Source organism: Sorex araneus, chromosome 7, assembly GCF_027595985.1.
Source record: "Sorex araneus isolate mSorAra2 chromosome 7, mSorAra2.pri, whole genome shotgun sequence".
NCBI classification, from domain to species: Eukaryota; Metazoa; Chordata; class Mammalia; order Eulipotyphla; family Soricidae; genus Sorex; species Sorex araneus.
In genome coordinates, this window is record NC_073308.1 from 53,659,040 (window position 1) to 53,681,519 (window position 22,480).

Consider the following 22,480-nt stretch of genomic DNA (forward strand, 5'->3'; position numbering starts at 1 on the left):
TTTGAAAAATATACAGCTGATGCTACAGGTTTAACAATCAGTTGCTATGCCGTATTTGCAAAATCAACTCATCCAGAGAGCTGGCTTAATTTAGGAAGTTCTGGCCCGTTAGTAACTCCTACTTTCTAGACTGCCTCACCTTTACTTGTCTTTTGTGCCCACAGGCTTCTATTGCCACCTCTGAGCTTTCAGAGTCAGTGACGGGTGCTTTTATTCAGGCCTACAGGCAGGTAAGAAATTGAGTCCATGATTTCAAAATACTGCTCTTATGACAGATGGGAATCTCATTCACACTTACCTCGCATTAGAATGAAGACTTAACCGTGGTATTTTATATACTAACGAGAGGGAAAAAAAAAAACAACGTTGCTTAAATCGACCTCTAACCTTCCAGTAAAGTTCTCCGAGGTTCTGCTTTTCATACTTTGATTTACTGGCAATCAAAATATGTCCCACAGAGTGAATTTTTGGGGAAAAGTATGTAAATAGATGCTGATCTTTTATACTAAAATCTCTGGGGCTGGAGAGGAAGTAAGAGGTTCAGGCACTTGCCTTGCATTCCGCAGACCCCAGTTTACATCCCGGGTCAGCCAGAAGCACCCTGCACAGTGTCAGGGTGGGCCCCGACCCCAAACAACAAAGTTTAAAGAATCTCCAGAAACACTTTGAATTCTGAGAAGGTTTGTGTGAGCTTTTATTTTTTCCTTTCTTCTTCCTCTCTCTTTTTTTCTTTAAAATGCTCATGAGGAACCTTTTTTCCTCAGAGTCCATGGCAAAGTACCTAAAAGAACAGGCCAACTGGCAGTTTCCAAGAGCCAGGTCTAAACTGCCCTCGATGCTCAAGACCTGCTCCTGGGAAATTCTAGGGCCATGTCCACGTCATAAAGAAAAAGCATGCTTGGCTAAGGAAGAGGAGAAAAGAGGCTGTCTGTTATATTTATTTATTTTCCAGCTTATACAAACTGGATGTAGAAGCATAAACATAGTACATTTCTACCATTTTCAACAAAAATATAACCAATATGTACAATTATTGTATTAAAAATACAAAAGGGATACAGACTCCACCAATGTCTTTCTAAAAGACATACAGGTACAAGTAGTATCAAAAGTATGAGGAAATCACCAGTTAATTGTACATTCTGCACTTGACATCACAGAGCGAACTGAGATTAGCAGTCCTATGTTCTATAATTACTTAATGATTAGATAACATTTGTGCAACTTGTGATAGAGCTAGATTTCTGTCTTTCTATATGCACATGAGGCCCATAGCCTATATAATAAAACTGGCAAATAATGCTTATTACATGTAAAATTACAAATGCATAATTGACAATGTAATATATAAGTAGACAAATGCCATGATACAGAAGAGAATTATTAAATAAAGCACTGACATTGTTTGATACAGTGAAAAAACACTGCAATTCGACTTTTTTTTTAAAATTTGAAGCTATTTACGTTTATCTACTGATCAATATGATCAGCTGAATTTAATGGAAAAAAAAATCCAAGACCAGCAGTTCCTCACATTTGAGTACTACTCGGATTGGCAGCCTTCACTTTTCCGGAGTCTGTGCAAAACCAACACAAAAATAGAGCGGAGGGATCGGTTCAGTCATTCTCGGGTTAATAGCAGCTGTGAGCAGGTGGTTGCTACACTTAGGCCTTCTCTGTCTTCTGAGCCCCTAAAGCCACTTGCGGGTTAGTCTCTGGCGACTAACCCCCACTGCAGAGGCTGGCGTGCTCACCAGGTTTTTGATCTTTTACTGTGTGAAAGGCTTCTTGAGCCCCGAAAGCCAATTCTGTGAAAGGGAGGCTGTCTTGGAAGGGCAGTATCACAGCCGGCATTCGCTCCAACCCCCCCAGCTGCTTTCACTGCAATGCTATCCAGTTATAAACATTTCTCTTTAAAAAAAAAAAAAATTCCTAAAACAAAAACAAAAACAAAAAAAAATCAAATATAACTTAAAAGATGCGGTTTGCCATCTGTCTCAATGGAGCAGGGCCTGGCCTCTTAGTGATGCTGCCCTGTGCTCCATAAGGCTCAGACATGGGACCGGCGAGTCCCACTCCCCTCCCCTGGCCATGTGCAAACAGTCTGCGGAGGCCTCACCCACTGGGGAAGGAGCGGATGAGGTGTCCTGGTAGGTAAGTAATTGGCGAACATACGTTTCCTATTCCAGGATAGGGCACTTCAGGGGCGAGACCAGAAGGACAGGGGCACGGCCAGGGCGTCCCCTCTTCTCGGTGTGGCCACACTCTGTCCGGCGTATTTGGTTTGTCAGAAACCCAGGCTGGCAACCCTACTTAAAGGTTGAAAATAATACTGTAATCATTACATGGATATAATATTTACTCTCTCAACACAATCTTTAAACTTTTCTTTTTTTTCTTTAGGCAAAAAAAAAAAAAAAAAGAGGACATTGTAAACAAGTGGACAAGCACTGTACTCGAAGGATTTCATTGTTTTTGTCTTCCTTGGTGGATTAAAGGCCCCAGGTAGTTCAATGGCTAGCTTCTCTCATTATCCCAATGAGACCAAGTGCTAGGACTGGATTGCAATCTAAGAGGAAGATTAAGAAAGGAAAAAAAAAAAATCCTTCCAGGCTTTGAGAAGTGCAGCCAGAGTGAATCATCTCGCGGTGATGATCTTGGAATTTGGAATGATACTGTGTGACGTGGCAGGCAGCAACAGTGGGAGCTTGAAGACTGCTGCACTGTGCATTTCAAGCAACAAAGTCTGAAAAGTGCCAGGGCAATTTCTTCACAGTATTTCACATGCAAAGGGGAAAGGAAGAAGGGGAGAAGAAGCCCCATGCTGCTTTTAAGGCAGGGAAGGAGGCAAACTGGTCCACCATCCTCAGAATGTGAGTTCCGGGGCTCCCATGCGAGGAACCCGTCTTCTTGTGCTCTCCCTGTCGGTGGCTGACTCCGCGTCCAGAGAAGCCGGTGCCTCAAACAGCAGATACTTGCTCATCTTCTGCAGACCCCACCGGGGAAGAAAAGAGAAAATCAGTGAGCAAACGAGACCACAGTCAGTGTTAGAGAGAAACACCCCAGCTAAGTTTTTAATATACTTAAAAAAATTCCTTTTTATTTAGGTAATGAACCCTGTCGATGTGGACACATATACACTGGTAACTCATTCAAGCGTCCTATGACATTTTTAATATAATCCCACACAGATGAGGTATAGAAAGATCTAGAGGTCGCAAGATTTTTAGGTCATTTTTACTTACTATTTTGCTGTTTCCCCCCCTGTGATTAAATTCATGACTCAAAGAAAGGCAAGACAGGCTCTCTCCCCCTCATCCTAAATGATAGGGTGATTTGAGTGTGGGGAAATGTTACTTAGAATGACGTAAGGAGGAGGGAGAGATAGAGAAGTCACAAATCTCAGATTACTCTGTGGGCAGTAAAGAATGGATACTCCTTTAATAGATTTCGAGAATCAGGAAAGAAATGCAGTCATGCATGTCCTTAATGTTGTTATTTCTGGGTTGCTGCTGGCGGGTGAACCCGGGCATCCACCCTGCTAAGCCTGTACTCGGCACCGAACTGCCTCTCTGGTCCCAATCTTGTAGATACTTTGTAATGGCGGAGGGATGTGAGAATAAAATATGGGGTTCAGACTGTAACATATTCTTTGTTGGGCCAGAAATATCCTAAGACGGTGCTTGCCTTATATGCAGTCAACCTGTGGTCCCCGAACCCGGATGGACAAGGTTCACGCCTGGGTACAGAGCCAAGAACAGCCCTGAGAATCACTGGGTGGGATCCCCCACAAAAACAGTAATTCGTGTGCATGGCTCAAGATGCCGCTGACAATAGTATTACGCAAACAAAATTAAGAAACATAGCTAAGTCCAGTTTCAAAAATGTATATATACCATCCTCCTCAGTAGAGAACCCTTGAGATTGGTAGGGGGCGAGGCGCGGGTCACACTCGTTGGGTTTATGCCACTGGGGCTTGTTCACTGGCCTGCTGCCACTTGCGGTCTGACCAGGAGGCTGCTGCACGGGCGAAGGCCCGGCGGGGTCGCTGGGTCGGGCAACCATCCGAGAGCGCTGAAGAGCCACGTTGTAGTCCGGAGGCTTCCTGGCAGGATGGGCATGCCCTTCTGGGAAGTCGGTAATGGGGATTCCGATGTAGCCCGGGGGGGTGGGCGGGGGTTCTCGATACCGGCCCTCCTTTCGTGCTGCAGTAAAAACAACGAGCCAGCTTTGAAAAGTCTGTGGATGAGTATTTCATGCCACTAGTGCTGCTACACAGGAACACTGCCATGTATTACACACAGTTTAGTATTGAAACAACAGAATGTCATTACAAACGTGATTTTGTGTGACAGGGGCTAGACACACAGGTCTCTGATGGGCTGAAAAGTGGATAGTACCTACACCCACTATTTACCACGGTTACCTCGGTGGTAGAGTAGCTAGGGGGGGAGTTCCCGGCAATCTTGGTAGCTTTAATCTTTAAGCTCAAACCATAAAACAGTCAAGGTTACCACCTAGCCCATGGCTTTCTGGAAATATTAAAGCTTGGGATCTGTTGGTGATGCCTGGCCCAGTTCCCTTCCACAGGAAAGGGACCTACTATGACCGTGATGGGCCTCTACCTCGGGCAGGCTGAAACGCAATCCCAACCGAGTCTCAGAGCCTGACTCTCAATTTGGAAAGGAGTACAAAAATGATGCAAATTCTAAATCTGTGAGCTTATAAGTTCGTGACCTAGACTAGAAAGAAGCCTAATAAAAAGTAAAATAGAAGTTTATTTTCTTGAGCTTTCCAGACTAGTTAGAAACCAAAAACTGCAACCCAAGAATCAGTATTAATTGCTTTCTCCTTATTCCTTTTAAAAGGATACGCAATTAGGGGCTGGAGTGATAGCACAGCGGGTAGGGCGTTTGCCTTGCACTCGGCTGACCCGGGTTCAAATCCCAGCATCCCATATGGTCCCCTGAGCACCGCCAGGGGTAATTCCTGAGTGCATGAGCCAGGAATGACCCCTGTGCATTTCTGGGTGTGACCCAAAAAGAAAAATAAATAAATAAATAAAAGGATATGGAATTTGACAACCACATATGACTATTTGTATTAAAAAATGAAAACCAACTTCCCTACCTCTTCTCTCCCTGCCCCCCCCCCCAAAAAAAAAAAAGAGAAATCCTGATAAGTGTTTATGAATTACTGCTGTCTGGACATATTGCCTTAAGTGTTTTCCGTAGATTGCCTTCCATCTTCCATAGCAGTTCTATCAGTAGAAATTACTGAGATATACTGAGACGAGACTGGCAAAATTGAATTTTAACCCCCATTTGCCTGACTCTTAATCCGATAACTCATTATGTTTCTCCTGTTTTGTAGTTATCAGAGAACTTGTTTGGAGACTATCTAAATAACAAAAAATTGGTAAGGCAATGAGATTTAGAAGGCTTTAATCAGGGACCTGGGGCCAGCTTAGTGGTAAAGCATCTGCCTGAGGCACAAGGTCCCCAGCACACCCGCCAGGACTCAGCCAGGCGTATGTGAGCGGTGCAACCAAGTGCAGAGCCCATTCATCACCGCCATGGGGTAAGGAGAGTGGGAAAACGACCAGTTTCAGAAGCTCTAACCTGGAGAGAATGGGGAAGTCCTTTATAATGAAAAACTAGATAAAGAGCCCATCCCAGTCCCAAACAAAACATGTGTGCAGACACTGTCACTGTTACTGTCATCTCGTTGCTCATCGATTTGTTTGAGCGGGCACCAGTAATGTCTCTCATTGTGAGACTTATTGTTACTATTTTTGGCATATCCAATACACCACGAGTAGCTTGCCAGGCTCTGCCATGCGGGCAAGATACTCTCGGTAGCTCTCTGAGAGGGGCGGAGGAATCAAACACGGGTCGGCGGCGTGAAAGGTGAAAACGCCACCGCTGTGCTGTCGCTCCAGCCCATGTGTGCAGACACTACAACCAAAATATGTGACAGTAGCTCTAGTCATAACAAAAGGGGGGAAAAAATGATGAAATAGATGATATACGTCATGAAAACCTGAAACAGCCCAAGTGGAATGGGTGTTTCCTACAGTGGGATAGAGTTATATGTGTCTGACCAGAGATCTTGGGCTCATCACCGGAATTCATTTCAAGATCCTGAACACAAGGTGGCGGGTGGGCCACATCGGGAGAAGCGCCACAGGGCAGGGCTTTCCAGGATGCTAGGACGCTTACCCATGAGGCCCTTCGCAGTGCTCGGAGTCACGGCTATGTGGGCAGGCATGGGAACGGGTTTGGTTTCTTCGGTGGTGACTGAAGTTATACTACTGCTTTCCGCTTCAATGGAAACGTCTTTCCCACCCCTTCGCTTTATTGTGCCGGTGTCACCTTCTGAATCTTCCCCCCAGTAGCCTGTGGAAGATGCCCAGCTTGCCCGGGATTGGGCTTGTTCGAGACTCTCTCGACTTTGACTTTGCCTGTTGTACTTTGTGCTGTGATCGGAAAACATCATTTGGTCCATATGGCTGCTTGAGGCCCATAAGCCGGCAGGATCCCCTGAATAATCAAAGTGAGTGTGCCCAAATGGAAGCGTTTCCCAGCTTCTCTGGTGCTGGATGGTCTGTATGTTGTCGTGGGAACCACTGGAGCATGATGTCCAGCTCCCACGGCCACTATCGGCAGCATCAAGTGAGGCGCGGTCCCCCTGGTCTTGGGCAAGTTCCTCTGTGCTTGGAGAAGAAATCACCGTAGCTGTAGCATATAAGCCTCGACTTTCAGACATTGGTGCGTACGAACTGTGCGGGCAAAAGAAACAGAGAAAGGGGAAAAAGACATGCAAGATCGTTAACTGAAAGCCAAAATACCCTCTGCCCCATCAAGGCAGCTTTATTTCATTCCAAAAGAGGAAAGCACTATTGGATTGTATGATAATGGTTACATATCGTTCTCTTATCCTCTCCTTACCATGGCATAAACAGAGCAACTGCTTATAAAATAAAGCCGTTTTCTCTATAAGGTCAAAGATGGTTTAAAGTTTATAATCTGATCATTTCCGAAAAGCAACTTAAAAAAAAAAAAACAGAAGACATCCTAAATTTACCCTCTATCTTTTATGTACAAAATAACTATGTTCCAATATAGAATAAAACCAAGCAGTCTGCCCCACAAAAACCGTGTGGTACTTAATGATCTAGAAATTTCTTGACTGTCAGAGCTGGGAGGCAGTCAAATTTCTGTGGTGTTATCTAAAACCAATCTAAATTTAGAAGGAATTTCACAGACAGGACTCCTCAGAATAGCAACCTACCCCAGGCTGTATTGATCGGGCTCGATCATGGTCCGCCTTTCCATCCGCCCTACGCCCAGGTTTGTTTCCACAATGCTGACTGAATGCCTCTGGCGCCTCTCGTCATGGAGCGACACCGGCACGGAGTCAAAGGAGGAATTGCTGACAATGCTGGAGCGAGAGGAGATTTCACTGTGACCGGAATCTGAGAAGTTGTCCACGGTACCACTGGGAGCCAAGGTGTAGCCTGGGTGGGAAACAATCAGATGAATTCGATTTACTTAGATAAAAAAACCCGAAGCAAAACCAAACTGTAGATCAAAGACACCACCACCGAAGTGGGGGAACAAGCACTTTACTTGTTGTTAATCAAGATTTTTAACAAATGAATCTTTCCTTCTTTGGTGAAAGAGAGAGAACAGAAAAGTATGGTTATGAAAGTCAGAAAAAAAACACGGCACTATTCCATTAACCAGAAGTTCCTTCAATGGCAATACTCGTGGTATTCTACACAAAAGAAACTATGAGTAGCTCGAGTCAAATTTTAGAGTATTTTTCCCCCAAACAATATTTTCAATTTCTAGAACTTAGCCAACCGGAGGTACGGGCTAAAGTTTATCATCCATATGTAGGGGGCGGGGAGTCTGGCCACAGCCAGTGGTGCTCAGGAGTGATGGCTTGGCTCGAGAGTGACCTGATGCTGCCATGTGGGAGGACTGAACCGGGCCCAGCCACAGGCAAGGCAAAGGTCCTGTAGGATCTCTCTAGCCCCAAGCATACACTGCTAAGTGTACATTGCGCACAAAACCTGAGGAAGGTATTTTCATTTGTGATTTTAAGATTAATGAATCAAAAATCTTCCTATTTCCTCTAGGCCATCACTTTTAAATGTCTAAACTGATATATCCCTTTCTTAGACAAATCGTTGCTAAAATCAATTTTGAATGTCACACAGAATAGGCTTGTCTGCTTATTATTAAGAAGAAAATAAAAATCTTTTTCATATACTAAGGCAGTTATCATGTGATTTAAAGCAATAACTTTATATAATTCTGTGTATGCAATGTAAAATTTTAATTCTACAAATTAATCTGCAGAATCTCCTGTTTTCCTACACTTCTAGAAATTGTTACTTCCTGATTTATTTCTTAAAGGTCACACAGGTCTTGATAAGTTTAATGTGCTCCTGTAGTTTTCACAAACCACACTGAAAGCTTTGACAGACAAGAGTTAAAGTAAAAGTAATCACTCTGATGGAGCACTTGATATTTGGAGGAATTTTCTTAACTAATGAGGTGATTCCTCTCTTTTTCACACCGTTTTTTGGTTCTATGAACCCCACCTATCCCATAGGTCCGTGGTGCATTGTTATTCTTGTTACTGTTCTCACTTCCGAGAGAAGAGGAGGAACTGGTTAAGTCCAACTGCCCGGAGCCAAAAGATCTCAGCTGATTGCCACTGCCACCTAACAATAGGATGAGAAAAGAATTCAGATGTATCCATTTAACAAGGATAGTAGAGACTGATACCCGCAGAGGTGTCTGAAATACAGAAAAAGGGTATCCTTCCTTCCCAAGAGTTTAATCTAGTCATCTCTTTGGCTTTCACATAAGGAGACTCTCCTGGCCATTTATTAGCACTCTATACCCATTATAGGGTAGGAGCAGAAAGTAGGAAGGTTATGCAGCAGACAATATCTAAAAGAAATCAGGTTGGAAATAAAATGATAGCAACAAAAAAAGGTAATCAAGACCCGTGTTAATACAATAAAAAAAATAAATCAGGAAGATACTAAGATTATCTTAGGTTCCTACATGCCTCTTCTTGCTGTAATTAGTATTATATACCCAAATTTAGTGAGCAAATCTTTTAATATAGTAATTATTTCTATACTTATCAATAAACATGCATTTCTAAAAGGCATTATATATTTCAAATTTAACATGACCCATTAGTATCATATTTAAAAAATTCATTGTTATATATGAGACCATTTAAAATTACTTGTAATATAGAAAATGACACAATGCACAGTTCTGGAATTTATCAAATCTGACAAGTATAGGTGGCCATAAACAAAAACAGCAAGTACAGTACGTGATTGAGTTCTACCTTTCCTTGGAGAACTTTGGGGAGAAGTCGGAGGCGAGGATGCATTGGATATCGTATCCTCGGCTTGTTTCTTATGACGCTCCAGACTGCCTTCTTCAGACAAGGAAAGAATTTTCTTTAAAGCTTGCGGAGAATTTATACCTAGAGGGGGTGGGAAATCAATTGATTAATATTAATATGCATTACATTTACTTTCAAACTATTTCCATTCCTAGTGTTAGGTACCCGAAAACCATACCTAGAGCCAGACTGCAGCCATGACAGTCCGCAGCTAACATTAAGTTTTGACTAGGCTTAATTAAGTTTCTGTTTCCAAGAAATTGAACTTGCAATTTCTGGTAAGGAACTACTAGACCATCTAACTGGTCACGAGAGGTCACTATGTAAATTTTTTGAAACAACCAGAAACTGTCTATTATCAAATGTTGAGTAATCACTGACAACTGTTGCTGTTGATTGGTCACTGCTATCATAGCGCTTGCTCAACTTTGGACCTATATAAAATGCTTGCACTTGATGGTCAGGGTTGCTTTCCCACAAGAGACCACTTTGTGGGTGAGATAGTTGACCCCAGTTAACTGGAATAAAACTCCTTTGCACTTGCATTACTGTCTCTCTGACTTTGTGTCCATTCACGCTGTGACCCCAAAACCCGGGTACATCACTAGTTCATAGTTAGCCTTAGATTATCTCAAATCTACTAGTCACAGTCTTCATTCAACAAGAAGAAATTAAAGATGATTTTTAATGAAAGTGGTACAGGTAATATTTGTTAGCAGAAGTTAAGTTTGAGTTGAGAACAGATTATTTGGTTGCTGGAAGTGTTAGCTAAGGGGAAATGGTAGTGGTAGGAGGTAGTCAAGTAAAGGGCCATAAACTAACAGGAAGTAACAAGAACTAAAACACTCCTGAGAGGGCCAGAGATACGATATGGCTCATGCATAGAGAGTTTACAATTCCTTTGCATTAGGCCATGGGTTTGGCTCTGCAAACAAAATGAAACACTATAGAGTTATACTTGATCAACAGAGGCAATCAGTGAAAATTCCACTGATTCCAAAGATCAAGAAAGATAATGGTAAAAGAAAAAGGAATATATACGCCAATACGAAGTGACTTCCCCAAAAACATATTTTCTGAAAGTGAGGGAGTCCCAATGAAATATTTAACAAAGCCACCAGTATTATGAAACCTCAAAAAGTACACCGTATATGTGGGAAGATAACCATAGCCTGAAATGACATCAGTCAATGCAAGTGCTCATAAAATCCATTTAAAAAGAACCTAGTCCTTTCATCTCACTTTTTTTGGTTGGTTTTTGGGTTATTCCTGGTGGATATAGGGAGCCTGGGGACCTTGTACAAGCAAGTGTCCCATTCACTGTACTATAACACTGTGGGGAAGAAACTTTGAAGAAAATCTTTACAACAAAATGCATGAGTTATAGTGAGAGGGACTCAGAATCTTGAAATGATCTGAAAGGTTCACTGAAAAGATCTATTGAGTGGGAACTATCTCATCTACACAAAAGCTTTGTCAAGATCCACTTGAAATTAGTTTTCTTAACATTGTTTCCTCTCACATATACTTAAAAAAATATCATAACATTTATGTGATAAGATTAAACTAGAAGACATATTCACTTAAAAAATTGAGTCAGATTCACCCATTTTAGAAAACAATATGGACGATTCTCAAAAGATTAGAAATTGAGCTCCCATTTGACCCAGCAATAACACTTTGGGGAATATATCCCGGAGATGCAAAAAAGTATAGTAGAAATGACATCTGCACTTGTATGTTCATTGCAGCACTGTTTACAATAGCCAGAATCTGGAAAAAACCCAAGTGCGCAAGAACAGATGACTGGCTAAAGAAACCCTGGTACATCAACACAATGGAATACTACACAGCTGTTACAAAAGATGAAGTCATGAAATTCACATATAGATGGATCAACATGGAAAGTATCACGTTAAGTGAAATGAGTCAGAAGGAGAGGAACAGACATAGAAAAATTGCACTCATTTGTGGAATATAAAGTAGCAGAATGGGAGACTAACACCCAAGATTATTAAAGACAAGTACTGGGAGGATTACTCCACAGCTTAGAATCTGGCCTCACATACTGAAGGAAAAGGCAGTTCAGTTAGAGAAGAGATCACCAAGTAAGTGGTGCTAGGAGGATCCGCTTGGGATGGGAGACATACTCTTAAAGCAGACTACAGACCGACCATGATGGCCACTCAATACCTTTATTGCAAACCACAACACCCAAAAGGAGAGAGAGTGAGAGCAAAAGGGAATGCCCCGCCACAGAGGCAGGATGGGGGGAAGGGGGATGGGATGGGGGTGGTGGGAGGGATGCTGGGACCACTGGTGGTGGAAAATGGGCACTGGTGGAGGGATGGATATTCGACCATTGTATGACTGAAATGTAAGCACGGAACGTTGTAAGTCTGTAGCTGTACCTCACGGTGATTCACTAATAAATTTTTTTAAAATTAATTAATTAATTAATTAATTAACTTTTCACTTGGTCAACACACTTTTATTGAACACTTTTCTGCATGCACAGAGCTGTCCTTGGGCTCGGGACAGATAGACGACAGCAGAGAGCAGAACAGAAATTCCGGGGAGGGGAGACTCAGGCTGTCCGAACGCCTTCGATGGGTAAGAAGCGTCCCCGGAAAAAACCCACGAGTCTTAAGCGTATGTCCGGCCCACCGGGCATTCACGGCCTGGTGGGCGGGAAACAAACCCAGCCCCGCCAAGGGCGTCTTCGTAGCTATTGGAAATCCCACCCGGCGCCCGCTAGGGCTCCCGGAGGCTCCGAGGCAGGGCGGACCCGCGTTCCTGGAACCCTCGGCGTTACCGGGGCCCAGCTGGGCAAAGACGGCTTGGGGTTGAGTGCTCAGGCCCCGACCCAGGCCAGAGCGGTCGCCCGAAGCCCCCATCGCCCTCCTCCCCACCCTTCTGCCTCCGACTCCCGGTTCCTTCGCGGCTACAAGTCCTTCGCCCTCCTCCACTCCCGCTACCTTTAACGACCCCGCGGCGCTCGCCCTGGGCGCGTCCTCCCGCTGGGGGCCCACCGTGTCGGGGCCGCGCCCGGGGATGGCTGGCGCCCTACCCCCCTGCCCAGCCGGGCCGGAGGCCGCTGCGGGAGACGGCACGTGGGCTGCCTTTGGCCTCCCGGGCCACCCCGCGCCCCGCTCGCGGCCGTCGTACCAACATTTTTTTTTTTAAATTGTGAGTCAATTTCAATGTTGCTCAGAAGCCACAACATGGAGGATGAGGGGGCACATATGGTCCAAGGATGGGATGTATGGTCTCACAAATGCATGACACGTGGTCTGCCACTTGAGTTTCACTCCTGACTTTTTCTAGACCTTTCACTTCGTGCTCAGGGGACACGGAGACCACTCCCAGTGATGCCCTCCTGCCTTGCAGGCCTCACCCGCCAGAGTCGGAACGTGGCAATGCATCACTCAGCTCAATGTTTCAGAAATAAAATTGCATTTTCCTCCAAGTTAGGTAATCCCCAAATAATTTACCTCAAGACATGTGATTTAACTTAAAAAGATCCTCACTTGGAGGCTAGAGATATCGTATAGGAGTTAAGGATCCTGCCTTCATGTGGACAGCCCTATCCCTGAGCAACATGAATGAGGCTCAAAAGCTGTAAAAAAATAATAATTCGGCCTCGTACTATTTACAGCAGCCAACATATGTAAATAATGCAAATGTCCAGTGGCAGATGAATGATCCAAATGTGGGATATAGACACAGTGGGAATACCACTGAGCTACAGAAAGAAGGAATCTTGCCCTTTGCTGCAAGCTGAGTGGAGCTGAGGGATGCAAAATAAAAGAAGGGGGACAAGTACTGGTGAGCTCAGTCGTGTGTGGCACATAAAGCAACCAAGCTAGGGAATGGATAATATCTGCTGATTACAAAACCTTTGACAGCAGAACTAATGGGAGAAGAGGCAGTAAAGGGACAGGACATCTGGACAGCTGGGTGTGAGGGAGGTGCAGTTCCTCTGTCCACCCGAACGACTAACATTACCAGCATTAGACTCATGTGACCTGAGCCAATAGATAAATACATAAAGCATAATCTTTCCATTTTGCCCCTTCCTCCATAACTGGGCATTAATTAAATAAGAAGCTCTATAAAATTATTTCCTTCCTCTGCCAAAAGTACAATGAAACTTACCACACGTTCATGTTGTATTAAAAGGTTAACCATAAGGGCAAGGCTCAAGTATACTGAGTCAAGGGGAAGCGATTTTTGCCAAGTCCCCCAAATCAGACCAGGAATCGCACCAAGAGGAAGTGAACTGAATCACCTACCGAAAGGCGGGAGATCCTTGACGGGGACTTTCTTCCGTGACGGGTACAGGGACACGGCGGGCACCGTCAGGGCTTGGTTGAGCTTCTGCGCGGGCTGCGGCGGCTGGGCTTTCTGCTGCAAGCCTGCCCTGGGCGCCACTGGGGAGGTCTCGGACTTGACAGGCTTTTTGTCACCAGGATTCTTGGGCACTAATAGTTGTTTAGTTTGAAAAAAAAAAAAAAGAAAGAAAGAAATTTAAGATGGTAGTCACTCCATACACGATTATTTTTTGTTTTTGCTTTGGGGGGAGTCATACCTGCCAATGCCCCACCTGCTGATCTCTCTGGCCCCCACATACAAGAATATTTTTAGAACTACACAACCATTTTCTGCTGTTAGGAAACTAAAATGTTTATGTATTTTTTTTTTCCTGTTTCCTTATGAAAGAAAAAACGGCTGGGAAGCCCCTGTTGCAAGACATTTTAAAAGCGTGGCAGGATAAAGATGTTTACTTTGTTTATAGCTATCTCACTATCTTAAATCTGTTCTGTCATCCCGTTGCTCATCGATTTGTTCAAGTGGGCACCAGTAACATCTCTCACTGAGAGACTTATTGTTACTGTTTTTGGCATATCCAATATGCATGGGTAGCTTGCCAGGCTCTGCCACTCGGGCACGATACTCTCAGTAGCTTACTGGGCTCTCCGAGAGGGGCGGAGGAGTCGAACTCGGGTCGGCCACGTGAAAGGCGAACGCCCAATCGCTGTGCTATCGCTCCGCATAAGATAGTACCACATAGTCAGTGGTACTATCTTAAATACCACACTAAAAATAAAATTAGGTTGTTTCCAGTGTCCAAAGTTACTTGGTATTTATTTAATAAATGGCATTCGCTATATCCCCCAACCCCGGATGTTTTTTAGACCATCAAATTATCTTGTAAGAGAATCATCTGTGTCAACACCAGTCACCACTGCTAATTGTGAATTGAAATTGAATACTGAAATTGAAATTCAATATTCTACTGAGTCTGTAATTCGAGAGCAGACAGAAGATAAATAAACCGGGCTATTTCATAGCTGTATGTACGTCAATGTTCAAAACAGCTTGATAACACATGTAGGGTTTCTCCATTTTGAACATGCAGAGGCCTAACGTGTCTTGTGACATTGCCAAGCTGTGAGGAATAAACAGGCTTGGGACTCAGAGAACAGCCTCCGGGAGACACGCCCTTTCCCTGCACACATGGTGCTTCTATGGTGTCCCAGGCCACATTTGCTACCTGGACTATAAATTATCTACCCCATGTTTAAATTCTATAAAAGGTATCTTATGATTATAGATGCAAACAAAGCAAAAGCCGCCCCCTTCCTAGCCTGCTGATCTGTCAGGGGGAGGCAGGGCTCTCCACATGATGCTGACAGGTGGTCCTACGGCGGCAGAATTCTGCTTCACAGGGCAGCTGCACGTGCTGCTGGCTGGAAGGGAGGCAGAGGGCACACAGGTGACTAGCACATCTATTTCTGTGCTCCTCTCCCTGCAGGCCCCCACTGCCCTTCACAGGCTGCCTGGCCACTTGGAATTACCTTTGTGAGAAAACGAGGGAAGCACCTGGGAGGTGCACACAGGCCTGTGCCCCATTCACGCACATCAGCCTTATGGGAATGGGACCACAGCTCCCTTCCGCACAGTAACCCTCCTCAAGAGTGCTGTGTGATTGGTACCCAGAAGGAGTACTCGGCAGCAAGGCTAGGATGTCTTGGGATGCTATTTGTCCCTTGGCCCGAAGCCCAATTTTGTCCCCATCTAGACCACTGTCAAAACAAATCTGCAGCTCAGGTAAGGCAGCCATCTGAAGGGACAACTCACATGTGTTGGTGGCTGGTTCACACTGTAGTGATAATGTCTGAAGACTCTCCTCATCCATTTCCAGCTCCAAATTGGACAGGTATTGTTTCACTTTTCGAGCCATCTGAGCATCTTCATAAAGCTTTTTGGCATTGAGAAAGGAACTACGACGTACCCGCTTTTTATGACCACCTGTCTGAGCAACATCTAGTACTGTTGCATTTGTACTACCCTGGCTGAGAGACCTGGAAGATGAAAAGGTAGATATATGCAGCTCACTCTAGCATGGGATTACTTCAGATTATTTGAAAAGTGCCAAGATTTATGTTCTAAAGGTCATATGCCTACTTCTGGTATGTAAACTGTCACAAAGGAATACAGAACAATATAGATTTTTAAAAAGTCATACAAATGTCTATGTGTTTGGCACCTGTGCTGTTATGACTGTAAAAATGCTACTTTTCACATCTATAAAGCACTTGGAGGTTCTCTCATAGGAATCAATAAATAACATCAAATATAAAAGCTCATGCAAGGTACAGTAGTTACAATCAGTAAGGTTTACAACACATATACTTCTCTTGAAAATATTTTTAAAATTTAATTACAGTATTCAGAATTGATTTCTTATTCTTTGGGTTAAATGTAGTGAGTTTTTTAAGGAATATGGTCAATCTGTTAATACAATGGCCATGCAAATGTAAATATATGTATAAAAACTAGCACATGAATTGTTAAGTATTATTTTTTTAAAGGATTGGTTTAGAGAATGAAAATAGTAGTTAGTTGAGCTGTAAAAATGTTTCAACATCTAGGGGGCATTTTTTATACTACACAGTTATTTCTCAAGTATCTGTGCAACAGTATTTAAATTGCACAAATTTCCCTTCTAAATTCCTTCCTCCCCGCACTCCATTTTAGACTCCACTATCAAGACACACGAATTAAATTATTGTTTTTTTAACAAAAATCTTTCTGGAAGTTCAAGTTTGCCTGGCCTACAGTTCCCAGAGCCAGCATCAATCATTTCACAGCAATCCATGAGCCCTGACTGCAAAAGCCCCAACTGATTAAACCTGAGGTCAGTTTGCTAACTGAAATTCTGCTAGAGCAAGAGGTTAAAGGAAACTGCGCAAATGCAAAGCATCTGAAAATATAGCAGGTACGAAAATAATGCAATGAGCAGAATAAGAATCGTGTGTGGGTATGCAAAGTCTCCACCACTTACCCCAGACTCCTCCATTTCTTCTTCCTGTAAGTGAGAGCCATGGAGATTGAAGCATGGGTGTAGAAAGAGAGACAGAAAGATCACAAGCTCAGAAAGAGAAAGGACTAGACTTTTGGATAAGCAGTACTAGAAGCCCACAAATATTAAATGCAAATCATCTCGCACACACAGTTCTACCAGAGTTTCTATTTTCTGGCTCAAAAGACAAATAAATTTAAGTTTCTCGGTCCTAAAAGATTCCAGTTGTCACTTTCTGGCACACTGACAGTTAAATCCATTGTGTGGATATTGAGACAATGTTTTTTGGGTTAACTACTTTCATACTACCAATGAGCCTTAAGGCTACAAATCAGTGTTCTAAAGAACAGGGAAACGTAACTGTGCCTCACGTTAAATAGGAACTGTTTATGGAACATACTGTTTTTAACTGACAGCCCGAAGTATACTTGATGCAGAATAAGATATTTACTCCAAATTAGAGCTCAGTAAAAATTTTTGGAAAACCTGACAAATTTTTGCCAAACCCGAAAAATTTTTGCCAAACTTGTGCCATGCTACACCGATATATATGCATGCAATTATTTCTCATGTTTTATCTATCACCAACTTAACCTAATCTAATCCCACACATGCTCTGATGACCCACTCACCGAGTCCGGAACATGAGGGCAGGGTCCATGTTTACTGACGCCATGCGGCCAACATGACGAATTTCTTTAGCGATCATCCTTAGTTTCTCAAAATTGACCAGTCCCTCTACTTTGGAGTCATTTCCTGCAGTTGGCAAAGAAGAAAAAGGGAATCAGCGGCCACTTATTCTATGGCCCGCCAAGTAAGGAGAGAAATCCTCTGTATTTACCTTCATGGAGGAATGTGAGATCTTTTTTGATCACAGGGAATAGTGGGATAATGGGAGGTTGCAGGTTTTGACTATTAAGGACATTGCGATATTTTGCCATGTTTCTGGAAGGATCAAACAAGTCTTGGAGATCTTGAAAGAGCTTTTCATATTTATTGGGAAGTTTTTCCCAAGTGGTTCGTAGTCTCGCTACTGGAGCCAGGTTTAGGCCACTGAGAAGAAGAAAAATAGGTCACGAAATGAAAGGATTCATCATTGTAACATTAAAATACCATGGAATGTCTATATATTTATATACATAGTAATTGACAGGATTTATAAGAAGTTCTATTGCTAATTCCAGGTGATGTGAAACAGGCTGTTAGCAGGATCAGAGTTAAGGGATTTGGCCTTTACTACCACTCTGATTTATTATGAGCAAAAGCCTCTCGGAATGATATGTAGACATATCATGGGCGTTGGAGTAGTTAGTTGCTTGTCCCCATACATAGAATATTGCTTGGTACACAGTAGGTATTTGATAAGAGATTGACCAAATATCCTAAAGTAATAAAAGCCATAAGAGTAATGTGTCCTTTATTAATAAAGGACTAACAATCACCGAAATTGTTCATTGTTCAGATTTCTCTCTTTAGCATCTTACTACGAACTTAAAGGGTGAGAGAACTCCTTCTGTATTGTTTGCTCAATAACAGCAGGGTGGAGGCAAATTACTACTTTAGAGAGAAATAAACTAGTGTCCTGATAAATATTTTAAAAGAAGATTCCCTCTAAGTTAAAAATGTGGTGAGTACAGTGTCTTGGATTCCTCATTAGCATGAAAGAGATTTTAAATCAAAGATTAAAAGGAAAAAAAGGAAGCCTAACAAAATACCCTATCCAATAGGATTCCATTAAAAACTACTGCACTTATACAAATTACATAGTGTTCCTGGATTGACTCAGGTGATCCAAACTGCACCTTAGGGCAAGAATCCTACTTTACCTTATGATCGCAAACATCGAGTTAAAATTCTTGCACTCCCGACAGTGTAGTGCGATCTTGATGAAATGCTTAATGATCTTCATCCTCTTCAGCTGGTTTGTCTCCCTTAGAATTTCCGAAGCTACCCAGAACGTTTCCTGGTTAATGACTTCCTCAAATTTCTTCAGGTTGGCACAGCTGGTTTTCGATTTGAGCTTAAACAAATCATCTATGTACTCTGTGGGCTCGATGTTGCGGAAGAGTTCGAAATTCCGCATCGAGAGCTGAGTGGCCACCTCCACGGTGCTGAGCTGCAGGAGGGAAATCTGACTCTCCCTCAGCAGCTCCTGCGCGTCTTCATCCGAGCACAGGGTTTCGGTCTCCATGTTGTTCTTCAGATAGTACCTGGGGAAACGCAGAGTTCAACATCTAAGGAGCAGCTCGTGGTATTTCGTTAAAGAAAAATCTACTTCTTATGGATGCTTGAGGGGACACTGTATTAGATGAGTGGGAATTCTGTCTACTCAAAGGGAGAATGCAGTTCCTGACCACAGAACCACCGCCGCAGTTAGTGCTGCAGGCAAACAGGTCACACAGAATTTCATTTGTACTAGTTTTAATTCTTTTTTTCCCCCCACGGTTTTGCCCTGTTTTCTGGATTATTTCATCTTATTTTTTGCTAAAAATGGCCCAAAATAGCTATGGTTAAATTTTCAGTTTTAGCTAGCAAGCAGGCTGGAAGGAAGCCAATGCCATCACTCTTGTTTTCCCAGAGAGCATCTGTGACCATTGATGGGTTCACAGCGCACAGATCCCACTTCATAAGCTACATCCTTCTATTTGGTCCTATGAATAAAACCGCAGTAAAACAGCTTAATTCTTAAATATCTGATTTTTATGAAAATCCTACTAAAGTGGAACAAGTACTATACCTGTTGGTGGATGAGGACAAAGAGGCTCCCCAAGATTAATAACTATACTCCTTTCTCTCTGCAAGCTACTTGCTGCAGAGACTGCTTGTAAAGGGCCCAAGAGATAGTGTACAGCAAGTAAGGCGCTTGCCTTGCATGCCGCTGACCCTGGTTCAATTTTAGCTCACATCTGGTCCATGGGCATGGCCAGGAGTAAGTCCTGAGTACGGCTGGGTAAGCAACAGAAAAATTAACTTTGGATAGAGATGCTTTTCCTAAGCCAAAGAAGAAACAAAGAAGGCGGTGGGGGTGGTACCAAAGCGGCCTTCAGCACTGTACACAAAGACACACTTGACAAAAAACCATGTTCCTTGGGCCCTGACATACGCAGAATTAATATCCTCAGTTTTGATTCCTCATTACCATGACACGTAACTATCTATAATATTCTTCCTGAAGTGTCATATAACAAATGTGAACATGACTGCACCTTAAGGGAGTTGTAGAACATTGTGACTGCAAGCTTTGCCAGTGATCAGTGCTCACTGAAATGGGGAGAAAGCCTGACCTCCACAAACGTCACCTGATCGTGCCAGTGCTGGAAATAAAGGAAAAGTGACAACAAGAAAGGTATAGATAGCTCAGTCCTGGCGCTGTACTGTAGATCTTGGCTCTAGCTTGCCATGTTTACTTACTGACCTCACTTCATCTTCCCTTCCTGCCCCCGCACCCTCCTACTATGCAAACACCGTGGGAAGGAGTAGTGACAATTACTACAGTCTCCTAAAAATACAGACAAAACTCTGGGGAAACACTGGCATATAGCACCTTTCTTCCCAAATCTGTATATACATATATATTATATATATATGACAGATTTTTTTTTTGGTTATTTTGGGTCAGAGCCTGGTAGCTACCCGTGGCGTATTCAATATGCCAAAAACACTAACAATAATGGGTCTCATTCCCCTGACCCTGAACGTGACAGGGACCAATGGAGACGTTACTGGTGCCCGCTCGAGCAAATCAATGAGCCACGGGATGACAGTGATACAGTGATTTTGGGTCACACCAACAGTGCTCAGGTTGTATTCCTGTCTGGGCTCAGGGCAAGCGTCCCTGATAGATCTTTTTTGTCACTGCTATTCCTATTTCTTGCTGCCTTCTTCTGTATTTTGTGAGATACTTAATGTACAGATATATGATGGCAAGAAAACAAGCTTTGGATAACTTAAATCATGGCTTAGATATATAACACACAAAAGTCAAGTACAACGAAACACTCCAGATGGCAAGAGAAATAAGAAAAAAAAAATGTGACTCACGGAACCATTTAACTTTAACGATATACAGAATCTTGTCATTATATGAGCCAAACTACATTTCAATTTTCACTAATTTGTGATATGAGGAGACAACATAATCAACAAATGTACCATTGAAGCGACTAGGAAAACCAGGTATGTTTTCTTTTAAGTTTGGTTTCTAAGAAGCCTTTTTCAGAGTGTAACGGGCAAGGATAGGTAGTGTTAGCCAACTACATTGCCACAGATGTCTCTGCTGACCAAATGGCACTAGAACACTACTAGAGGCTGTTGTGAAAGTACGGATCCAAGGGGAGAAAGCCTCGGGTTTGCTCGGTGGGTTTAGCTCAGGCTTTCGCTGTACCGCCTCTGCCAACCCAAGGCACTATGATGACCTTGATTTGAAGTTCTTGACCTTGAAAGTTCGTAGATCCCAGTAAGGATCAATAGCCTACTGTCTGAGGGGAGAGAAACAAGATTTTTTTTTTTTCTTTTTGGGTCACACCTGGCGATGCACAGGAGTTACTCCTGGCTCTGCACTCAGGAACCACCCCTGGCTGTGCTCAGGGGACCATATGGGATGCTGGGAATCGAACTCGGGTCGGCTGCATGCAAGGCAAATGCCCTACCCGCTGTGCTATCGCTCCAGCCCCAACAAGATTTTTTTTTAACCAGCAGAGAGATGATCATTCATTTAAAAAACCACCTGAAAGTGTTCATCTCTTAGATTTTGCTGTGGGTTTCAAGAGAGGCCAGAGGAAGCCAATGAACAGGTCAAATGTTGTATACCTTCCACTCAGTTGGATTCTATCAGCAAGTTTGGAGAGCTGATCTGGAAGTCTTCTTTGCTTGATTACTCCCTCAGGTGTGACGGAAACTTCACAGAGTGAATATTGATCAGGGGTGGCGGTCACAGCGAACTCCCGGATGGCCTGAACAACCACTTCTTTTGCTGTGGTGTCCTTACTTATCATGATATATCGACTTTGTTGATCAGCCTTAAAAACCCTTAATACCTGGTCGGGCAAATCTGTGGGGAGAGAGGGAAAAGCAATACATAAGTTAAAAAAGATTTTAATATGATGAACATGACTCCAGACGCCAGCTAAGTTTTTCGGCATGGGCAGCTCCTCGTAGAATGTCTCCAGACTGTGAACTAAGCCTCGGCCCCATGCCCGCCCAGAAGGGGAAAGGTATTTCTCTCTCTCGCCTCTTCCTTGCCGGGGGTGAAGGGCGTGGTGACCGCCATATTATGATGACCACAGGTGGGGTTTACAAGCTTGCAATGATCCAATATCTGGAAGAAATCTCCCTGGACTTAGTTGCTAAAGTACAGAAATCCAAAACCTCATATCTCTTCACAACAGGTCTGACTAGTGGGGTACTCCTAACAACAATAGTGAGATTTGTGTTGAAGTATTAAATGTAGCCAAAGTAAATAGAAAGTAAAGTGAAATTTATCAGTTACATGGCGGGGGAGGGAGGTGGGGGGTGCGGGATGGGAGGTGTGCTTTCTTTTTTTTTTTTGGTGGTGGGATATGAGCACTGGTGAAGGGATGGTTGTTTCAGCATTGTATAACTGAGACTTAAGCCTGAAAGCATTGTAATTTTCCACATGGTGATTCAATAAAATAAAATTCTTAAAAA

The 22,480-nt window shown here is 43.2% G+C and overlaps 1 protein-coding gene across 7 annotated transcripts in view; it reads right to left on the reverse strand.

Annotated features, from left to right (window-relative positions):
* Positions 1 to 925: 925 nt before the first annotated feature.
* RAPGEF2 (Rap guanine nucleotide exchange factor 2) overlaps positions 926 to 22,480 on the reverse strand; it is a 239,142-nt gene continuing 217,587 nt past the window's right edge. For 4 of the 7 annotated variants that reach the window (XM_055144321.1, XM_055144320.1, XM_055144323.1 and 1 more), the window contains 12 exons: positions 21,623 to 21,863; positions 18,640 to 19,023; positions 17,655 to 17,866; positions 17,446 to 17,569; positions 16,796 to 16,819; positions 15,589 to 15,812; positions 13,740 to 13,928; positions 9,385 to 9,525; positions 7,294 to 7,519; positions 6,222 to 6,781; positions 3,897 to 4,205; positions 926 to 2,986 (listed from right to left, as the gene is read on the reverse strand). In XM_055144321.1, coding sequence (XP_055000296.1) covers positions 2,961 to 2,986; positions 3,897 to 4,205; positions 6,222 to 6,781; positions 7,294 to 7,519; positions 9,385 to 9,525; positions 13,740 to 13,928; positions 15,589 to 15,812; positions 16,796 to 16,819; positions 17,446 to 17,569; positions 17,655 to 17,866; positions 18,640 to 19,023; positions 21,623 to 21,863 — 2,660 coding nt within the window. In that variant the 3' untranslated portion in view covers positions 926 to 2,960. Of the gene's footprint in view, positions 2,987 to 3,896; positions 4,206 to 6,221; positions 6,782 to 7,293; positions 7,520 to 8,614; positions 8,738 to 9,384; positions 9,526 to 13,739; positions 13,929 to 15,588; positions 15,813 to 16,795; positions 16,820 to 17,445; positions 17,570 to 17,654; positions 17,867 to 18,639; positions 19,024 to 21,622; positions 21,864 to 22,480 lie in introns of all 7 variants that reach the window. The other 3 variants (XM_055144324.1, XM_055144326.1, XM_055144325.1) reach the window with 2 other exon arrangements.